This window comes from Geotrypetes seraphini, chromosome 4, assembly GCF_902459505.1.
Source record: "Geotrypetes seraphini chromosome 4, aGeoSer1.1, whole genome shotgun sequence".
Classification (NCBI taxonomy): Eukaryota; Metazoa; Chordata; class Amphibia; order Gymnophiona; family Dermophiidae; genus Geotrypetes; species Geotrypetes seraphini.
In genome coordinates this window covers 122,044,457-122,066,794 of record NC_047087.1, presented here as the reverse complement: position 1 = coordinate 122,066,794, position 22,338 = coordinate 122,044,457, and the positions used below count along the sequence as shown (strand labels likewise).

At 47.4% G+C, this 22,338-nt stretch overlaps 1 protein-coding gene across 2 annotated transcripts in view; it reads left to right on the top strand.

The window, feature by feature from the left end:
- Positions 1-22,338, top strand: part of NAA50 (N-alpha-acetyltransferase 50, NatE catalytic subunit) — a 92,879-nt gene that overhangs the window by 50,956 nt on the left and 19,585 nt on the right. For both annotated transcript variants that reach the window (XM_033941985.1, XM_033941984.1), the window contains exon 3: positions 9,016-9,135. In XM_033941985.1, the coding sequence (XP_033797876.1) occupies positions 9,016-9,135 (120 nt within the window). The remainder of the gene's footprint in view (positions 1-9,015; positions 9,136-22,338) is intronic.

The window sequence follows — 22,338 nt, the reverse complement described above, 5'->3', positions numbered from 1 at the left end:
CTCTTCGCTTACTTCTCAGCTTCATGTAGTTCAGTTCCTAAACAGAGTGCGGTATATTCATGCGCCTCTTAGAAAGCCCGGTTTGGAGTACAATCTTCACGTACTTCTTCTCAGTTTACCGAAGGCTTCATTTCATCCTTGTCTTTTGGGACTCTGAAGGGCTGTGCCGTTGAACATGGGGTTTCTTGTGGCCATGGCTTCAGCTCTGCAGTTTTCTATGTTGCAGGCCTTGTTTAACGGGGATTCCTATTTCTGATTTCCGAAATATGTGGTATCAGTTTGGATGGTACCACTATTTCTTTCTAGGGGGGTGTCATCCTTTCTTTTATGTCATGCTCGCTTTTCCTTCCTTCTTCCTGGGAGGAGAAATTGGGAGCAGTGCTTTTATTCACTGCATTTTTTGATACGTACGTAGCGTTCTCCGCGAGCTCGGTTTCTAACGACTTTTAGTTGCTTATATCTCCTTTTTGTATTCTTCAAGGGACACCTCAAACGTATGGCGGCGTCCGAAGCCTCCATCGCTCAATGGGTCCAGGAGAACATTCTTTATGCTTGCTTGCTGGCAGGGAAGTGGTTGGCGAAAGAACTTTATGACCATTCCGCCAGAGTGATGGCTACTTCTTGGGCTTGGCCCAGAGGTTTTTTCCTTGGAGGAGATTTGTCTCGCGGCTAATTGGTCTTCCGAGAGTGTTTTCTCTCCGCATTTCTACTTGGATGTGGGGGCGCATGTGGTAGGGGCATTTTGTGCTTCGGTTGTTGCGGAGGCGGCGTTTGCTTCCCACCCAGATTGAGGATTGCTTTGCAACATCCCATTGGTCTCTGGATTCATCTGCTGCTGTTGCTAGGGAAGGAAAAATTATGTTCTTACCTGTTAATTTTCTTTCCCTTAGACGCAGCAGATGAATCCAGAGCCCCACCCTTTCTGGATATTGTGTCTCGGTTTTTTCTTTTGCAACTTTCGCAGTTTGTTATTATTACAGGTTGTTTTCTGTATTATTGCATTTTGAGATTTGTTATGGGAAAGAAGTTTTTTTACATGCTATGCCTATTGATGGTTACGGATGCTTGGGCAAGGAGCTATACTAAATGAACAGGAGGAGTGCCAGCCAATAGGACCACCTGTTAATCAGTTTCTCTATCTCCGCCTGCTGGTAGATGTGAGCTATCCCATTGGTCTCTGGATTTATCTGCTGCGTCTAAGGGAAAGAAAATTAACAGGTAAGAAAATAATTTTTCCTTCCTTAGCGCAGCAGCAAATCAATCCAGAGACTAGTGGGATAGCTCACATCAACCAGCAGGTGGAGATAGAGAAACTGATTAACAGGTGGTCTTATAGACTGGCATTCCTCCTGTCCATCCAGTATGCTCTGTCTCCCAGCAGGGGTAGTCGCTATCCATCTAGCTCCTGGATTCTGGCTGTGCCGGGTGAATTTCTATAAATTTTCATTTCTCCTGTTGAAAATTTTTCTCTTCAGAGAGCAAGGGGTGTCTGGCTGTGCGGTGCTAGCTTTGGGAGCTACACCTGGGCCCACCCAGGTCCCTTCTCCACCCTCCCCTCCAGTGGATTGAGGGGTTTCCTTTGGGCTCTGTTTTTTTCTTCTTTCCAGTTTAAAAAAAAAAAAAAAAAAAAAGAAATTTAATCAGAGCCTCACTGTGCTGTGCTGTACCTTCGGTCAGCTTACAGTTTACAACTGTCAGCCTTAACTTGTTAATGTTGTGATAGGTGGAAGGTTTGGGTGAGTAGAAGTTGCTGGTTTATGTGTGTTTGGTGCGGTTGACTGATTCCTGGTGTTTTTTTGGGGCAGTTTCGTTTGTTTCGCGGGCTTTCTCTGTTTTTAAAAAAAATATATATATATGGCGGCTGAGTCAGTTAAACGGTGTTCGCGCTGTGGGAAGCACAGAAAACCGTCGGGCCTGTGCTCCGCTGGCTGTGCTGTGAAGGTAAGACTAAATAACTGCCAACATTGACAGAACAAGCGTCCCGCTTTAGAGGACAAGTCCACAATGTCTCTGCGCTCCAGCAACATTTGATGCAACATTAAAACTCTCCATTGAGAAATGGTGGGAGGTTGAGAAGAACGCCACTGTAACAAGATACATTTGCGGCCCAGCAGTATGGTTTTCCGAAGAAATGCTGTACAGCCCGGTCTAGGTGGATGAAAGCGAATTTGTAGAGTAAAAAGAAAACTTGGATGTAGTCTCCAGGAGCACTGCCATAACTGCGCCACAGAGGACACCAATTGAATCCAAAAGGAAGACACCAGCGGACAAGTCCAAAACATATGTCCAAAGGAGGCCATTGGATGCACGCATTTACCACAGCAATGTTCCAGACTGATTCCCATCACATGGGCTCTCTTAGGCGTATAAAAGGCACGCAACAAGAATTTGTAATTTCGCTCCCTTTTAACCGAGGACAGAGTGGCAGTTGTCCCCAAAAGGATACCTTTACGCAGCATGTCCTCGGATATGGGTAACTGAAGGTCATCCGACCACTTCCGAGCCAGCACAACAAAATCCAGTGCACCAGCACGTTCTTGTAAAAACTTGTGGTAATATTTCAAAGGGATGGGTTCCTGAGCCGTGAGGGACAAGGCCTCCTGTAACTGGTCTTGTATGTCTGCTGCTACCGGCCAGTGCTTTTGAAATTTCCCGCGCTCGAGCTCCTCTCCTCTCGCGGTCAAGTCGGCCACACTTCAGGCTGCGTCTGCGTCTGAAGGGAGTTTGGCGGCTGTTGGAGCGTCGGGAGTGCTGGGGGAAGACGCGGTTTCCCTCCCCTGCGCAGTACAGGCCGGGCCGGCGGGATTTGGGCAGGGCTCATTTTCGCCTGAATTTGTAATGTTAATGCACCGTGCCTTCCTCTTGCAGAGCTCTCAGCCGGCTCAGGCTACGTTTTTGAATGTTCCTTTGCTGCCTATTCCGGCTACTCTAGCTACTACTTCTGCTCCTGCTCATACTGCCAATGTTTCACCTCCAGTGCAGTCTCAGGCGGCGAAGTGTCGCAGACTTGCGCCTGCGGATGAGGGGGACCCTGCCTCAGTTTCCCCCTTGTCTATGTTTCTTCCGGAGTCGTTGGAGGACGGGGAGGTGATGGAATGGGACGCGGAGGAGCCAATTGGTAGGGACGTGGATGATCCTTCGGCGCTTCGTCTTTTTCACAAGGAAGAACTTTCCTTGTTAATTTGTAAGGCTTTGCAGGGCTTGCACATCTCGCAGGAGGATCCGCAGGTTTCTGGGTCCGTGAACCCCCTGATGGCAGGGACGCGAAAGCCGCCTAGATCCTTTCCGGTTCATGAAGCCATGCAGGAGGTTATTGCGACGCAATGGGACACCCCTGAGGTCAGTCTGCGGGTGTCGAAAGCCATGCGGCAGTTGTACCCTATTGCTCCGAATGAACTAGAGAAATTTAAGCTGCCTAGGGTTGACGCGTTGGTGGCCACTGTCACCAAAAAGACTACCTTGCCTGTTGAAGGGGGGTGTTGTGCTGAAGGATGTCCAGGAAAGGAAAATTGAATCTTCGCTTAAAATGTCCTTTGAGGTGGCGGTGGTCACTTTGCAATTTGCGGTTTGCAGTTCATATGCTGCGCGGGCATGTCTGCAGTGGTCTCAGGTGTTGGCGGATAACATGATGGAGTCCGGGAGTTCTGTTCCATCAGAAGTGGCAGATCTGGAGTCTGGTCTGGCGTATTTGGCGAATGCCTTGTATGATATTATTCGTGTTTCTGCAAAACAGATGTATCTGTCCATGGTTTCTCGCAGATCTTTGTGGCTCCGTCATTGGGCAGCGGATGCGGCGTCCAAGCTTTGGCTCGTGAAACTCCCTTTTAAAGGTCGTCTGTTATTCGGGGAGGATTTCGATAAGTTGGTGAAGGATTTTGGTGATACCAAAACACAGCGGTTGCCGGAGGACAGACCTAGGCCGCCTTTGAAAACCTTGGCTGCAAGACCTCGCTTCCGGGATGTTGAGATATAGGCCGGGTAAGCTGTCCTTTCAACCCTTTTACGGTTCCTTCATGAATTCGAGACCTAGATTTCCACAAAAGAGTTCCTTTCATGCAGCAAAACCCCAGCCAGTTCAACCAGCCCGTGCTCCAGCAAATCGCAATCCACAATGACGGAGTCTCGGCTCCCTCCGCCATTCCCTTGGGGGGGCAGCTGTCTGCCTTTCTGGCGGAGTGGGGGAAGATAATGTCGGATCAGTGGGTTTTGGACATTATTCGAGACAGTTACAAGTTAGAGTTTTCCTCTCCCGTTGCCGATTCTTTCTTGGTCTCCCCGTGCAATGAGGCGGCCAAAAGAGACTCGGTACGCCAAACTCTTCAGGTGCTTCTGGATCTGGGGACTGTGGTGCCGGTTCCCCCGGAGGAGATGGGGCTCGGCAGGTATTCCATTTACTTCATTGTGCCCAAGAAGGGAGGGGTCAGTAAGACCGGTGCTGGATCTCAAGTGGGTCAACCAATTTCTCAGGGTTCGACATTTCTGTATGGAGACGGTTCGTTCAGTAATTGCGGCAGTTCAGCCAGGGGAGTTTCTCACGTCCCTAGATCTCAAAGAGGCTTACCTCCATATACCCATACGGCCTCCGCATCAGAGATTTCTTCGGTTTGCGATCCTAGGCCAACATCAGTTTCGGGCAATGCCCTTTGTCTCGCCACAGCTCCACGCACCTTTTCGAAGGTGGTGGTAGTGGTGGCCGCATTTCTGCACAGAGAGGGGATTCGAGTGCACCCTTACTTGGACGATTGGTTGATCCGCGCCTCTTCCAGACAGGAGAGTTTGTCGGTTACCCAGAGAGTGATATTTCTCCTTTAGTCTTTGGGGTGGGTCATAAACTTTCCCAAGAGCTCGCTGACCTCGTCCCAGTCGTTGGAACATCTGGGCGTCCGGTTCGACACTTGTCGGGGGTAGGTGTTTCTGCCCCGGGACCAGGGAGAGAAGTTGCAGTCTCAGGTTCGTCTTCTTCTCCAGTCACCCAGACCACGGGTTTGAGATTATGTACAGGTTCTGGGCTCAATGGTGGCGGCTCTGGAGTTGGTCCCTTGGGCTCGGTTCCACATGAGGCCGTTACAGAAGTCTCTTCTTTCCCGGTGGTCCCCAGTATCTCAGAACTACGATCGGCGTCTCCGGTGGAGTTCCCAAGTTGCCCTCAGCATGCAGTGGTGGCTCAGCGAGGTCAATCTGTTCAGGGGAATGCCGCTTGCGACGCCGGATTGGGTCGTGGTTACGACGGATGCCAGTCTTCTGGGCTGGGGAGCACAGTGCCTTCAGTCCTCGGCGCAGGGAGTTTGGTCTCAAGAGGAAGCGCAGTGGTCGATCAATATGTTGGAGTTGAGAGCGATCAGGCTTGCGCTTCAGACGTTTCAGTCCCTAGTTCAGAACCGACCGACACGGGTCTTTTCGGACAGTGTCACGGCGGTGGCATATATCAACCGGCAGGGGGGTACCCAAAGTCCTCAGTTAGCCGGCGAGGCGATGGTCCTGTTTCGATGGGTGGAGGTTCATGTTCCTCTTCTCTCGGCGTCGTACATTGCGGGTCACGAAAATGTTCAGGTGGACTTCCTCAGCAGAAATCTTCTAGATCCAGGCGAATGGGAGTTGTCCGCTCAGGCGTTCGACCTGCTGGTCCAACGGTGGGGTCTTCCGGAGATGGACCTCATGGCCTCGTCCCGCAATGCGAAGCTTCCTTGGTTCTTCAGCAGACGAAAGGAACGGGACTCGGAGGGGGTGGACGCGTTGGCTCTTCCGTGGCCTCTGTGTCGTCTTCTTTATGTGTTCCCTCCTTGGCCGATGATAGGTCGGGTGTTGCACCGCATTTCTCTCTTTCCGGGCAGAGTGATCCTGGTGGCTCCGGATTGGCCGAGTCGTCCGTGGTACGCAGACCTGATACGGCTGTCGACGGGCAATCGGTTGCTATTTCCGGTGACTCCGGACTTGCTGACACAGGGTGCAATATCCATGGAAAATCCGTCCCACTTTGGTCTTACGGCCTGGCTCTTGAGTGGTCGCGGCTGAGGCGTAGGGGCTATTCAGAACAGGTGATTTCCATTCTTCTTCAGGCCAAAAAGATTTCTACCTCTGCCTCCTAGTGTTCGAGTCTTGGTGTCATGCTCGGGGTCTTTTGCCCTTCTGGGCGTCCCTGTTGGATATTCTTTCCTTTCTGCAGGAAGGCGTTGCCAAAGGGTTGGCTTATAATTCCCTGAAAGTTCAGGTGGCAGCCATTGCTTGTTACAGAGGCCCGGTGTCTCGTTCGGCGCTTGCATCTCAACCTGATGTTGTGCGATTCCTGAAAGGGGTTCACCATATTCGACCTCCTCTTAAGAAAACCTGTCCGGAGTGGAGTCTTAAGCTGGTCCTTTGGGGGTTGCAGGCGGCTCCCTTCGAGCCTTTGTCCAATGCTACTTTGAAGGATGTCACGTTGAAAACGGTATTTTTGGTGGCCATGGCGTCGGCCAGAAGGGTGTCGGAGTTACAGGCCTTGTCTTGCCGGGATCCTTTCTTGCGCATTTCGGATGCTGGTGTCTGTTCGGACGGTGCCCTCCTTTCTGCCAAAGGTGGTTTCTTCCTTTCATGTGAACCAGTATTTGTTCCTCCTGGCTTTTCGGCGGGAGGATTGGGGGGAGCGCTTCTCTTCCTTGCATTTCCTTGATGTGCGAAGAGTTGTTCTTCATTATTTGCAAGTTACAAATGACTTTCGTCGGTCAGATCACCTCTTTGTGTTGTTTGCGGGCCGGAACAAAGGTCTTGCTGCGTCTAAAGCTTCCATTGCTCGTTGGGTCAAAGAGATGATTGCTTCTGCGTACTTGATGGCGGGGAAGCAGTTGCCGGGACAGCTTCGTGCCCATTCGACTCGCGGGATGGCTGCGTCTTGGGCGGAGTCCGGGGGTCTTGCCTTGGAGGAGATATGTCGTGTGGCTATTTGGTCTTCTGGGAATACCTTTTCGAAGCATTACCGATTGGATGTGGCAGCCCGTGCGGAGGCTAGTTTTGGTGCTTCGGTTATTGCGGAGGCGGCGTTGGCTTCCCACCCTGTTTGAGTTTTGCTTTGCTACATCCCACTAGTCTCTGGATTCATCTGCTGCTGCGCTAAGGAAGGAAATATTATGTTCTTACCTGTTAATTTTCTTTCCTTTAGAAGCAGCAGATGAATCCAGAGCCCCACCCTTTCTGCAAACGGTCCGTCGGTTTTCTGGGTTGCACGATTCAGCTGTGTTATTGTTGGTAGTTGTTTTCTGTATTTTACTCTTTGTTCTTCGTTGCTGGAAAGAAGTTTTTTCTTGACTGCTCATTTTTCCTGTTTCTGGATGCTTGGGCAAGGAGCGTTACTGGATGGACAGGAGGAATGCCAGTCTATAAGACCACCTGTTAATCAGTTTCTCTATCTCCACCTGCTGGTCGATGTGAGCTATCCCACTAGTCTCTGGATTCATCTGCTGCTTCTAAAGGAAAGAAAATTAACAGGTAAGAACATAATTTTTCCATGTTGATTTAAACCTACATATTTAAGATGAAGTTTTATTAGGTTATGTGTTTTTAAATGTATCTTTTTAAACTGATGTTATATTTAATTGATGCTGAACTTATAGCAGTTATGTGCTGATATTGTATTTTTTAACTGAAATGTCTCAGTTTATGTTATTGTGAACCACCTAGAACTGCTGGTGGGGCGGTATACAAGAAAATAAATTTATTATTATATTAGTCTTTAAGCCTGTTACATTAACGGGTGCTAGAGATGTCTGGGTTTTTTCTTTGTCTCTCTCTCCTTGGACGCTGTCTGTCTGTCATTCATTTTGTCTGTGTCTCTCCCTGGCCCCCTGTCTACCTTTATTTCTCTGTGGCCCCCTTCTGTGTCCCCCCCTTCCCAGAGCAAAGCATGATTGTTTTGTGCCCCCCAGCACACCCCTCCCCCCCCAGCAGCCCCCTTTCCCTCTCCCCTTGTGCCATGCCTACGTGCTCTGTGGCCCCCTTCTGTTCCCCCCCAATGATTGCTGTCTGACCCCGCACACCTCTCCCCCCAAAGCAGCCCCCTTTCCCTCTCCCCTGGTCCTCTGTTCTACCATGCCTGCATGCTCCGTGGCCCGCAGCCCCCTTTCCCCCTGGTCCCCTGTTGTGCAATGCCTGCCCACTCCGTGGCCCCCTTCCGTTTCCACCCCCCTCCCATTCTTACCCTCCCTCCATGCCTCCAACTGGAGCTGGTCCTCTTGGCGCAGATCGTTGTGCAGCAGGCCCGGTGCTCGCCGTCAGGAAGGTAGAGAGCGGCCTCCAAGGTTCGCTACAGCGGCTGGCGAACTTCAGCAGGCAGCTTTGAAGAGGAGTGGGAGGGAGGAGTCGCTGGCACACATGCTTCCAGCTAGCGCAGGCGCCGTGAGGACTGCCACAGAAGCACACCTCACGGCACCAGGAATCACGCAGTTTCAACAGCGTATGCACGCTTAGGGTTTTATATAGAGAGATACACAGCGCACAAGCAAACAATGCATGCTAGGGTGACCTATAAATATTGTCTAATCAAGCTGAAATTTGACACATGAATAAGACATACCAAATGGACAAAAATAAGCCTTGTGGAGACCATTGGAACTTCAGATCCACTCCTTGTAGGCACAGGCCACCTCAAGCTGAGGCCTGGACATCGCCACTGAAGATATTTATAGGGCTACTACTTGCTCATGAGTTCATTTCTTTATAAAGCATTACAAGATTGTTTTGTGTATTCTATTCATTTGGACTTGTCTAGCAGGATGCAAGGAAAGGAAATTTGCAGGTATTGAATACTTTTCTCCATAGTTCTCTTCGCATGCTGTCTGCATCATGTACTTGGAAATACTTCTGATTTTACAAGGGTGAGCTCTTATTCCAAAGTAAATGCTAGCTATAGATGAGCTTTTCAAGTTTCAGTATGGTTTTAACTACATTCCCACAGGCAGTTTTGAAAATTTACATCTTGGTGGTAGCTTATTAACTTGAGCTGCAGAAGTTGAGCTTGTTTTATTTTGTGGTATTCTTTTTTTGCAGCTTATTTCAATGACATTGCAGTTGGTGCAGTATGCTGTAGGGTTGATCATTCCCAGAATCAGAAGAGGCTCTACATCATGACGCTGGGATGCCTGGCACCATACCGAAGGCTAGGAATAGGTGAGAGATTCTGCAGCTGCCTGTGCTACCACCGTCTTACACTGACCTAGCTGGAATGCCTCTCTTGCTACTTATTGTTGAGTGTGTTATGCTTTAGTGGTTAAAAGAAATGCTTTTCTTATTGTGGAAAAATATAGAAATTGTTTCTCAGGCTGGCGTTGTAACTAGTGGCCTGCTTGAAAAGGCGAATAGTATGTCAAACCTTTTTAGCTCCAGCACACAAAATGTAGCAAATGTTTTTCGTGGCACACTAAACAGAGTAAATGTATTTATCCCAGGACAAGCAGGCAGGTATTCTCACATAAGGGTGACGTCATCAACGGAGCCCGGATGTGGACGCCTCGCAAGCAGACTTGCTTGAAGAAACTCGAAGTTTCGAGTTGCCCACACCGCGCATGCGCAAGTGCCTTCCCGCCCAGCACGGGGCGCGCCTCCTCAGTTCTCAGTTTTCTGTGGAGCCGAGAAGTCCGTCTTTGACTCTCTGCGTTTAACTTCGTTCACTTTGTGCCTTCTCTCAACCGCGGTTTGTTTGTTTTTTCTTCACGAATCGCTGTTTTATTTTATTTCTTTTATTTTAGTTGAGAAAAAAAAACCAAAAATTTTTTCTTCTTCCGTTCGTTTTCCAGGACAGGCCGCTCGGCTGCAGCCTGAGGGCTTTGACTTTGCGGCGGCTATTTTTTCGTCTGTGTCCCGGCCTGCTACAGGCTTTAAGAGGTGTAGCAAGTGTCAGCGTGCGATCTCTCTTACGGATCCTCACGGACGCTGCCTCAAGTGCCTTGAGCTGAAACATCATCCTAGGTCGTGCCTGCCTTGCCAAACACTTCAGCCTCGTGCTTTCAAGTGTCGTTGCATTCTGGTGGACAAGCTTTTCAAGATGGAATCTCCTACTGATCCCTCCACTTTGAAGGCGTCTTCGGCCTCGACTTCCTTCGAGGCTCCTTCTGCGCCTACTGCTTCCTCCTCCAGCCTCAACAGACCTTCGTCGTTTGCTGCGGCTCTTGCTTAGACGTCATCTGCTGTATCTTCCCCTGTTTCCTCAGGTCAGATAGCTCAGCAGTCAATTCCGCCAGTGGTGATTAATGTGTCCAAGACTCCTAAGTCGAAACACACTCACACTACCTCGAAGGAACCTCCAGCAAAGCAGGTGGTCCGGTTTCAGACGCGGATCCATCCTTGCCGGCTTCTTTCCAGATCATGTTAGAGAAGCAGTTTATTCAGTTCCTTACTAACATGGGACCTAAACTGCTTCCTCTTATCCAGCCTGGAAATTCAGCAGACTCCCGCAAGGTCGAGCCACTTCCATTGCCCCAGTCTGAACTTACACACTCTTTGCAGGGAGCAAAGTCTCTGCGAGTGTCTGGTCTGCCATCCAAGCACGAAAAGCAAGGAGCAGAGTCTTTGAGAGTGCATCGAGGTTCCTCCACCATGCCTCTGGAGCTTCGATCTACAGCCTCTAGTCCTATTCATACATCGGCATCGGCTGCCTACGTCTCTGAGGCGAAATCTCCTCGATCCTTGAGATCTGGTTCCAGACACAGTTCTCACCAACATTCAAGGCCTTCATCGAGGCATCCTTCCAGGCATCGTTCTTCTCATGACAGACCATCTTCCTCGAAGCCTCAATATACTCCAACCTCGACCAGACCACCGACTCCTCGTTCGATGTCTCCGATGCCGGACCTTGAGGATGTTCCGGTCTTGATTGCCTCGTCCAAGTCACTAGATTCCTTTGATGCCTTTTTCCCTGCCGAAGCTTCTTCTTGGACACAGGCTGCCTCGACGTCCTCAAGTCCTTCTCGAGGCAAAGCATTGGCAGATTAGCTATCTTTCTCGTCTTTCCTGCGACAGATGGCTGTAGGCTTGGATATTCAATTGGATACTGGCTCCAAGTATTCTAAGGAGTATCTAGAAGTCATGCATCTTCCTCAACATCCGGCAGAGTGTCTTAAGTTTCCACTTCATAAGCTTTTGAATCAGACTTTTGGTCGATGCATGGAAACACCTTTCTCCATACCAGCTGTTCCAGGAAAATTGGACTCTAGGTATAAAACTGTGTATCGCAAAGGGTTTGACAACTCGCAGTTATCTCATCAATCCCTGCTTGTTGAATCCTCCTTGAAGAAATTCCATCCTTCCAAAGTCTATGCCACAGTTCCTCCTGGAAGGGAGGGGAAAACTATGGACAAATTCGGATGTCGCATCTACCAGAATGCTATGATGTCCTCTAAAGTCCTCAATTATAATTTTTATTTTATCGCTTTCTTTGAATTTCTTCTTTCTCTTCTACCAAAGTTTTTGGCTTATTTGGATAACCAAATGCATTTTGAGTTTCAGGAAGTCATTGCTTCTTTCTCTCAATTACATCTGCATCTCCTCCAATCATCTTATGATGCCTTCGAGTTGTCTGCCCGAGCGGCTGCTTGCTCTGTAGCTATGTGTCGTCTTGCCTGGCTTCGTACCATTGACATGGACTCTAACCTTTAAGACCGCTTAGCTAACATTCTTTGTGAGGGCAATGACCTCTGATGAATCCATCGAGGCAGCCACCAAGAAGTTATCTGACCATGAAAAATCATTTGCTTCTATAGTCAGACCTAAACCAAAGCCAGCTCCTGCCAAGCCTGCACACCCTGCTCTTATCTTATCAAAGGCGTTTTGCTCCAAAGCCAGCTCCTTATACTCACCCTCCTCTGAAAAAACAGCAACCTCAGAAGCAACAGAAACCCCAACCTTCTGCTGCACCTAAGGCTTCTCAGCCTTTTTGACTCTTTACAACAGAGCATAACCTCCACCGTTCTGTCTCTGTTTCCTTTTCCCCCTATAGGAGGTCGTCTCCATCATTTTTACAACCGATGGACAATAATTACATCCGACCTCTGGGTGCTTACCATCATCAGGGAAGGATGCTCTCTTCATTTCACTCAGGTTCCACCAGAGCTTACTCCAAGAGAGTATCCTTCCAATCCATCCCAGACCGCCCTTCTTCAGGAAGCTCAAGCTCTGCTTCGTCTCCATGCCATCAAACCAGTTCCCTTGGAACAGGAGAACAGGGGTTTTTACTCCTGTTACTTCCTTGTTCCGAAGAAAACTGGCGATCTATGCCCCATTCTGGATCTCAGGGCTCTCAACAAATTTTTAATCAAAGAAAAGTTTCAAATGTTGTCCCTGGCATCTCTTTATCCCCTTCTTGAGCAGAACGACTGGTTATGCTCTCTGGATCTTAAGGCGGCCTACACTCATATCCCCATTCATCCGGCCTCCCGTCAATACCTCAGATTTCGGGTGGGAAATCTGCATTTCCAATACAGAGTACTACCCTTTGGCCTGGCCTCGTCTCCCATAGTGTTCACCAAGTGCCTGGTAGTGGTAACGGCAGCTCTACAAAACCATGGTCTTCAGGTATTTCCCTACCCAGACGACTAGCTCATCAAAGATTTCACATCTCAAGGGGTTATTGTAGCGACCCAACGGACTACCTGGTTCCTACAAAGTTTGGGATTCGAAATCAACTTTCCCAAATCTCAACTTCAGCCCTCACAGAATCTACAATTCATTGGAGCTGTTCTGGACACTGTCCAACTCAGAGCATTCCTTCCACAACAACATCTGGAGGCTCTTCTACAACTGTCACACAGTGTCTTCCTGCTCTTCCATCTCAGTGAGACACATGATGGTACTTCTGGGTCACATGGCCTCCACAGTACACGTGACTCCTTTTGCCAGACTTCACCTCAGAATTCCTCAGTGGACCCTGGCATCTCAATGGATGCAAGTGTGTGACCCTCCTTCTCGACACATTTCAGTCACTCCTTCCTTGAAGAAGTCTCTCCGCTCTGTTCCAATCTTTCCAGAGGCTTGCTTTTTCAAATGCCTCTTCATCAAAAGGTCCTCACGATAGACTTTTCAACCTATGCTTGTGGTGCTCATCTCAATGGTCTCCGTACTCAAGGCCACTGGACCAGTACGGATCGTCAATGTCACATAAATTTGTTGGAACTCAGAGCGGTTTTCAAGGCTCTCAACGCTTTTCAACATATTCTTTGTGACCAGGTAGTCCTCATCCGGACGGACAACCAAGTCGCCATGTTTTATGTCAACAAACAAGGAGGGACGGGATCTGCCTCCCTTTGTCAAGAAGCTCTGAAGGTTTGGGACTGGGCAATCCACCACAATACCTTCCTCAAAGCTGTCTACATTCAAGGGGCAAAGAATTGCTTGGCGGACAACTTGAGTCGTCTTCTCCAACCTCACGAATGGACTCTCCATTCCTCGCCTCTTCACCACATTTTTTCACAATGGGGAACCCCTCAAATGGACCTCTTTGCAGCTCCCCACAACTTCAAACTGCCTCAGTTCTGCTCCAGGATATATTCTCTTCACCGCCTCGAGGCAGATGCTTTTCTTCTGGAATTGACAAATCTTTTCCTCTATGCATTCCCTCCATTCCCTCTCATTCTCAAGACTCTGGTCAAGTTGAAGAATGATCATGCCACCATGATTCTAATCGCTCCTCGGTGGCCAAGACAACCTTGGTACTCCCTTCTACTTCAACTCGGCACCAGGGAGCCATATCTTCTACCAGTTTTTCCTTCTCTGCTTACAAAGAGTCGGATCTCTGCTTCATCCCAACCTGCAGTCTCTACACCTGACAACATGACTTCTCAACATGACCCCTCTTCAGTTTTCTCAGTCTATAAGAGACGTGTTAGAAGCTTCTAGAAAGCTTACAACTAGACAATGCTATCACCAAAAATGGACTAGATTTTCTACATGGTGTTTTTCTCATCATAAGGAGCCTCAGCATTCCTCCTCAACACCCCGTCTAACTACAGACCTATCGCGAGCATCCCGCTGTTCACCAAAATAGCAGAAGGGGTGGTAAATGCCGAACTCACCACATATCTAGAAAAATTCAATATCCTAAAAGATAACCAATTTGGATTCCGCCCGGACCACAGCACCGAAACCATTATAGCCTCCCTACTCGACCACCTGCACTCACTCTGCAGCCAGGGCACTAGTTCCCTGATCGTACAATTTGACCTGAGCAGTGCTTTCGACCTTGTCGACCACTCCATCCTCCTAGACTGCCTTGCCTACATCGGTATCTCTGGCCAGGTCCTCAATTGGTTCCATGGGTTCCTAAAAAATAGATCATACAGGATATTCAAGAAAGACTCTCTCTCATACAGCTGTGGTAATGCCTGTGGTGTTCCGCAAGGCTCCCCCCTCTCCCCCACCTTGTTTAACATCTACCTCGCCTCCCTGGAAAACCTCCTACAAAGCCTCAAGCTCAAATTCTTCATCTACGCAGATGACATTACAATAGTCATCCCACTAACCAGTTTCACACCTCTCTTTCAAGCTCACTCACTCAGATAGAACTCTGGATGCTATCCTACAGACTAAAATTAAACCCTGACAAAACCAAATTCTTCCTAGCTTCCCCCAACGACAAAATCAAAGACACCACAATTCAAGTGACAGGAACGGCTTTCCCCCTCGAACAATCCTTAAAAGTACTGGGATCCAAGATGGCCGCAACTTATTAACTGCTGCTCAGACGCCTGGAATCTTGCTCTTACCTGCGATAAGAAATGCCGAAAAGGAGGGGGAAAAGTGCTGGTGCTGCCTCCCGACGCTCAGTACCCCCGTCGGCTACAATTGATGAATTTCTACGGCGACTGCAACGGGAACCAGGGTCGCCAGGGACATCACCGCTGGGAATGCCGCTGGAGAGTATCGCAGCGACGAGTTCCCTAGGGCCCGACATCTCTCTGAGCCCTGACGAACGGACGCCACCCCACCAGCCACAACCACAGGCAGCCAGCTCATTGCGAGAGTCGAGTGTATCCGGTCAGGAAGTTCACTCCTCTTGAGAGGCAAGCATGCAGGAGGGCTCGTTGAATGGGACACCTTTGCCTGTAACCGGGACACCAAGTGCTGGAGGAGGACAAGGCTTCACGGAGGTAAATCAGATCCAAGAACAGACTCTAATTACACAACTACAATCATTTTCAGTGGTAAACCCCCCACAAGTCACATTAGAAGCTCTTTGGGACTTGGTAGTTAATTTGGGGAACACTTTAAATCCTCAAATAAAAAACTTGGACACAGAAATAAAAGTTCAGAAAGAAGAAATTAATACCTTAAAACAAGATGTATCTTTATTAAAGCAGGAAACCAATAAAGAATTAATAACTGTTAAACAAAATTAGAAGCTTTGGAGAACAATACTCGGGCTAATAAACCTGCGGATTGTAAATTTTCCTAAGATTTTATCAGTTTCCCCTCGAGATATGATAAAGCGATATTTTATAGAGATTCTCAAGATAACTGAAAATTCTCTACCTCCCCTTACAAGGGCTTATTATCTTCCTGTTAAAGCACAAACTCTTAAAAAAGAAAAAGATGAAGGACCTCAGGAACATCCATTGGATATTTCCGCTATATTGGAACAATCGGACAGAGAAGTGGCTATGCCAGCCACTTTTCTGCTGACTGGCTTTGGCTCCAGACAAGGACTGGATCCTGAATCTTTACTTCAAGAATAGATCCAAGGATTTCCTGGGTCTCCATATTCAAATTTTTCCAGATGTCTCAAGAGAGACTCAAAAAAGAAGAAGAGAATTCCTAAATTTGAAGCCTGGAGTGACTCAAATTGGGGGGTTTTTCTTTTTAAGATACCCATGTAAATGTGTTATTAGATATGGTTCATTGAAATATGTATTTGTAGATCCTTCTCATTTGATAAGATTTATCTCAATGAAACGCCTTGAGAATGAAGTAACAACAGCTCCTATTGGAAATTAGTTCTCGTTATTAGTAGTAGTTAAAGTGCTTCTTTATATTTATTTGCATTTAATTAAGATACTCTTTAAATTTTGGATCTAGTTTAATTTAGAGGACTTGTGTGATCAGGGAAGCTGTATTTTATTTTCCTATTATAATTTGAGTGAATTATTTTTTAGATTTGAAAACTAATTTTAACAGAGATGTCTTTGATCATACTTTTCTGTACAAGATGTTTATCCTTGGAATTTTATAAAATTGAATAAATAAAAAATTAAAAAAAAAAAAAAGTACTGGGAGTCACCATAGACAAACATCTATCCCTTGATAAACATACTGATATTACAGTTAGGAAATGCATCTCAGTGCTCTGGAAACTACGCACCATAAAAAAATAATTCGACACCTCATTCCACCTTCTAGTACAATCCTCCATTCTCAGCATCCTTGACTACTGCAATATCATTTACTAGGGCTCCACGAAGAAAACCATCAGAAGACTGAAACTGATCCAGAACACCGCCGTCCACCTCATATTTGGCTTGAACAAATGGGAACACATCACTCCTTTCTACCACAAACTACACTGGCTACCTTTTGAATCTAGAATCCTATTCAAGTTTGTGTGCTTTTGCTACAAAACTTTATTTGGTCTATCTCTGAGCTACCTCATCCCTCATTTCAACCTGAACTGCAACAAAAAACTCCCGTAGAATCAATCTATTCGCCTTCCCCCCTCCCCAAAACTATGTCACCTCAAAAGGTTCTTCGACAAAACCTTCGCCTTCCAGGCGGCCAAACAGAACCCATGGCTAGCCCAAATTATGCTTGAGGCCCCCACCTACCTCGATTTCAGAAAACTTCTCAAACCTCATTTATTCCACGGACAGAATCCCTAATCTCCCCTTCTCCCACTTCTCTCACCCCTCCCATCAACGATCTGAACTCTTCCTTTACTCCTTATTATTGTTCTCTCCCAACCTAACTCCAATGACTTGTACAACCCCTTCATGCTTACCTCAGCGACTTCGTTGCTTGTAAATCTGATTGATTGATGTAAACTGCCTATAACTCCCTGGGTATGGCGGTATACAAAAATAAAGTTGTTATTATTATTATTATTCCTTATCTTCTGTTTTGGACTATCTTTTGCACTTATCCAATTCTGGTCTCAAGTCTACATCTATCCGAGTCTATCTCAGTGCAATTGCGACTTTCCATCAGCCTATTGAAGGGAAACCCCTCTCTGCTCATCCAGTGGTTTCCAGATTCATGAAAGGACTTTTCAATGTCAAACCTTCGCTCAAACCGCTCCTGTGGTTTGGGACCTCAAGGTTGTCCTTACTCAACTCATGAAGCCTCCATTTGAATCAATTGATAAGGCTCATCTGAAGTATCTCACTTGGAAAGTGGTGTTTCTCATTGCCCTCACTTTTGCTCGACGAGTCAGTGAGCTGCAAGCTTTAGTTACTGACCCACCATTCACGGTGTTCCATCATGACAAAGTGGTTCTTCGTACTTATCTGAAATTCCTACCTAAAGTGGTCTCAGAATTTCATCTCAACCAATCTATCGTTTTTCCATTGTTTTTTCCAAAGCCTCATTCTCATCCTGGAGAATCAGCTCTTCATACTCTGGACTGTAAACGTGCTTTGGCCTTCTACTTGGAACGCACCAAACCACACAGAAGTGCTCCTCAACTTTTTGTTTCCTTCGATCCAAATAAGTTGGGACATCCTATTTCTAAGCTTACCATCTCCAATTGGATGGCTGCTTGTATCTCTTTCTGCTATGCCCAGGCTGGATTACCCCCTTCACAGTAAAGTCACAGCCCATAAGAGTCACAGCCCATAAAATCAGAACTATGGCAGTTTCGGTAGCTTTCCTCAGATCTATGCCTATTGAGGAAATTTGCCAGGCTGCTACTTGGTTCTCGGTTCTTACTATTGTCTGGATACTTTCTCCAGACGGGATGGACAGTTTGGCCAAACAGTATTACGAAATTTATTCTCTTAAATTGCCAACACTCCCACCATCCCATTCTGGTTAGCTTGGAGGTCACCCATATGTGAGAATACCTGTCTGCTTGTCCTGGGATAAAGCACAGTTACTTACTGTAACAGGTGTTATCCAGGGACAGCAGGCAGCTATTCTCACAACCCACCCACCTCCCCTGGTTGGTTTCTCTGCTAGCTATCTGAACTGAGGAGATGCACCCTGTGCTGGGCGGGAAGGCACTCGCGCATGCACAGTACGGGCGACTCAAAACTTCGAGTATCTTCAAGCAAGTCTGCTTGCGAGGCGTCCGCATCCGGGCTCCGTCAATGACGTCACCCATATGTGAGAATAGCTGCCTGCTGTCCCTGGTTAACACCTGTTACGGTAAGTAATTGTGCTTTTGCAACATATCATAATTAAAATTATAAAATTGTACAACCAACAAAAAATTAAATTTGAAAGTTATTTAATGTTCTTTATGCTATGTATGGGTAATTTTAACAATGATGAAACTTAAGTAGATAGAATAGAAATGCTGGATAAAAAAAAAGAATAGAATTGCTAATCAAAGTGATGGTTATGCTTGTTTTTGAGTACAGATTAACTCAAAACGTGTCACTTTTGTTGACAAGAAAAACGCACGTTTAATCATCCACCTTCTGCTGTCATTTTCTCTTTTTCAAAGATATAAAAAGGATGGAGTCGATCCAGAGAAAGGGTATTAAAATGGCGCGTGGTCTTCATCATGAGGCATATGTGGACAGACTTAAAGATCTCAATCTGTATACTTTGGAGGAAATATGGGAGAGGGGAGATATGATAGACGTTTAAATACCTGCGTAATGCAAATGCGCATGAGTTGAGTCTTTTTCATTTGAAAGGAAACTCTGGAATGAGGGCATAGGATGAAGTTAAGAGGTGATAGGCTCCGGAGTAATATAAGGAAATACTATTTTTTTACAGAAAGATTGGTAAATGTGTTGAACAGTCTCCCAGAAAAGGTGGTAGAGACCGAGATTGTGTCAGGATAGGCACGTGGGATCTCTCAGAGAGAGAAAGAGACGAAGGTTATTGCAGATGGGCAAACTAGATGGGCCATTTGGCCTTTATCTGCCGTCATGTTTCTGTTTGTCGGAGCTGAAAATCCAGGTTTGCAAAGAAATTGCTTGTTTTGTTGATCAAGTTAGGATCAGTGGGTTATTTTCCTCTACCCGCCAGGACTTTTTAGTTAGCCTCAGAATTTCAGAGACTTAAACCCATCACCCTCATACCTCATCACTGCCATTATCCCAGCTCTTCAGTCTTCCTTCCTACAAGCCAGACTGTAAGAGTACATCTTTCTGCTCGTGTTTTATTTTTTGTAGTTTGTGTTTTGCATTTGTGGTTTTCACCCTCATGCTGTGGAGGTCCCCTTCGGGGACATACTTGACTGCAGGAAATCGCAGCCCTTTGGAAAAAATATGTTTCTAGGGGGTTCCCTTCTTCTCAGTAAGCCCCCTAGACAGCCTGCATATCAGACCAGGGCTCGGGGACCATTCACTTGGAAGCTTGCTCACTCCAGATTCGTCTGCTAGTGGGTAGAGCGCAGACTGAGCAGTTCCATGGAGGCACGACTGGAATCGGAGAAAGACTGTGTTCCTCCGCCAGGTGTCTTCGCGGTATGTCCAAGGGTGGCGGAGGTCTCTGGCTGTAGTGGTCAGGCTAGAGAGGCACTCGGGAGGCTTGAAATCCAGGTTTCCAGTTCACTGAGGCAAAGGATCTCCCTTTGAGCTGTTTTCAGCTCTGTCTGCAGTTTCTCTTTCAGCACATGTCACAGTGAGTACAAGCTGATTGCCTGAATTGGCAATTTATTGGGGGGTGGGTCTTAAGGGGGGTCTGGGTGGTTTCTCTGCATGCCCTACCCCTCCCACCCAAAATTGCTGTTTTTCTGAGGGTTCCTGTATTTTAACCGACCTCTTTCTTCAAAATTGGCACCTGTGGCAGCCATTTTGGATTTTTCCTAATTTGAATTTAAGCATGTTTTTCATACTTCTAACCTTCATAGATGGCCTCCCCAGGACACGATGGGATAGATTTATGCCTCATTTGCTGTAGATGGTTGTCGGATCTGCAGCTGTGTTCCATGTGCGCTACAGCATGCAAGGGATGCAAGGCTAGCCCGGATTCGGTGCCTTCGACCTCCCAAAGAAGGTCTTAATACTACCTGCTCTGGCTTCCACGAAAATGGCATCAGGGGTCCCTGGGGGAACGTGCTGGCGATGTTTCAGTGAAATGGAAGCGCATCTCTGGTGAGAAACTTTGTAAATCCTCCAAATAGTCTAAACCTGATGGGCAGAGACCGGTTTCCACCGCGGAAGATGGATTTTCCCCCTGAATTTGTGAATGTTTTATCAGGTGTGCTTAATTTAAAAAGGTTTCTGCCTGTTTCACTTCCGCCCGCTCTGGCGCCAGTCACAGGGATCCCTGTCGTGCAAGATTAAGGTCTTTTCTCTTGTCTTCCTTCAGGGGTGCTGACAGGTAAGCCGGCTGTGTCTGCGGTTGTGCCGGACACTTTCTATACCTCCACTTTCACTGTGAGGCACTGTGGCGGTCGCAAAAGTGGTGAACTTGGCAGATCTCCAGGATCCGGATCAGTGCGGAGCCCCAGATTTCAGGGACGATCCACTATGCCAATTTTTCAAGCACGTACACCTTGTTGATTTGGTCTTGGAATCTCTTCAGGAATTGAAGCTGCAATCTGAGCAGTCTGTCACTGCTGAATGTTCTCTCATGAGAGTCCAGAGGCCACAATCCCTCTTTTCCTGATTATCCTGACTTTGTTCGGATTCTTCAGTCATTGTTGCGGGGCTGGCAGGGAAGGCCTTGACGCTCTGGTTCAGCCCTGGCCACGGGAAGTTCTCCTCTTCTGTTGAGATGGATAGTGGCCCACTACTGATACTGGTTGCATCCGATTGGCCGAGGCGGCCGTGGTATGCCCACTTGGTTCAGCTCCAGCAGTCTCGGGCTCTGGCTATCTTGTCATTCTTGCTTTCTCACACAGGTCTGATTGCGATGCAGGATCTGGACCACTTTGGTCTTATGGCATGACCCTTGAGCATGCGGCCTTAACTAACTGGGGCTATTCTTCGGCTGCGATTGCCACGTTGCTTCACAGCAAATGGAAGTCCATAGTGGTGGCCTATATGAAGGCTTGAAGTTACCAGGCCTGGTGTACCGTGAGACAGGTGGACCCGGAAGTTACCAGGCCTGGTGTACCGTGAGATAGGTGGACCCGTCTCTTCCTTCAATTCATCGGGTCCTTGAGTTTCTGCAGGATGGCCTGAAGATGGGCCTAGCGGTAATTTTCATCCATGTACAGATTGCCGGTCTGTCTTGTATGCATGCTCATTCTTTTAGGGGATCATTGGCAGCTCATCTGAAAGTATCATGTTATCCCAGGATAAGAAGGCAGCATATTCTCACATGTAGGCGACATCATCCAAGGATCCCTAGTACAGATAGCTGCAAAAGTGTACCGGCACTTTAAGAACTTTAGAAAGTTCATGACTGATTACACCGCGCATGCGCGAGTGCCTTCCTGCTCGATGGCGCACAGCTCCTCGGTTCTTAGTTTTCCGTGGAGCTAGGAAGTCGCGTTTTTGAATGTTCGTTCTTTTTTGCCATGCCTTCCCGCTCGTGCGTTTATTTACTACTACTTTTTAATATATATATGTTTTGTTCCAGTAAAAAAGTAAAACAATAAATTCCCTGTTTTTTCACCTTCGGGCGCTTCGGCAGGGCCTCCATTCTCACCTCAGCCTTTCGCTTTTGATTTGGCTGAGGCGGTTTTTCTGTCGATGTCTCGTCCGTTAATGGGGTTTAAGAGTGCAGTAGGTGCCAGAGGACAATTTCTGTCACCAGTCCTCACAACTGGTGCATCCAGTGCCTTGGACCAGAACATCTCATTTACACTTGCGTGTGTTGTTCCACTCTCAAGAACCGCACCATAAAAAACCATCGCCTTAAATAGCAATTGTTTGTTGCCGGTATGGAAGAGGAAGAACCTTCGCATTCATCAACATCCAAGTCATCGGCATCTAAGCACCGACGTCCTCCGATGCACCGTCATCACCCCTGGTGTCGCAGCCTCTTGCTCCTTCTGTAAGCCAGCGAAAAAGTCACTAGCTTCCCAGGTGGGGTCGCAGGCCACTAAGGCATTGATTCCAGTCATGCCGACCAAGCAAAGACCCCTTATGCAACTTGTTTCCAAATCTAGAGGTGCATCGGCATCTGAATCATTCTCTTCGTAACAGTGCCCACTTTATGAGAACAGTTCGAAGCTTTCTTTCGTGCGGAATATGGGGATATATTTAAAATATTTACCCTGGCACTAACTGCCAGTACCGGCCCATCCTGAGCGTAATACTACCAGGG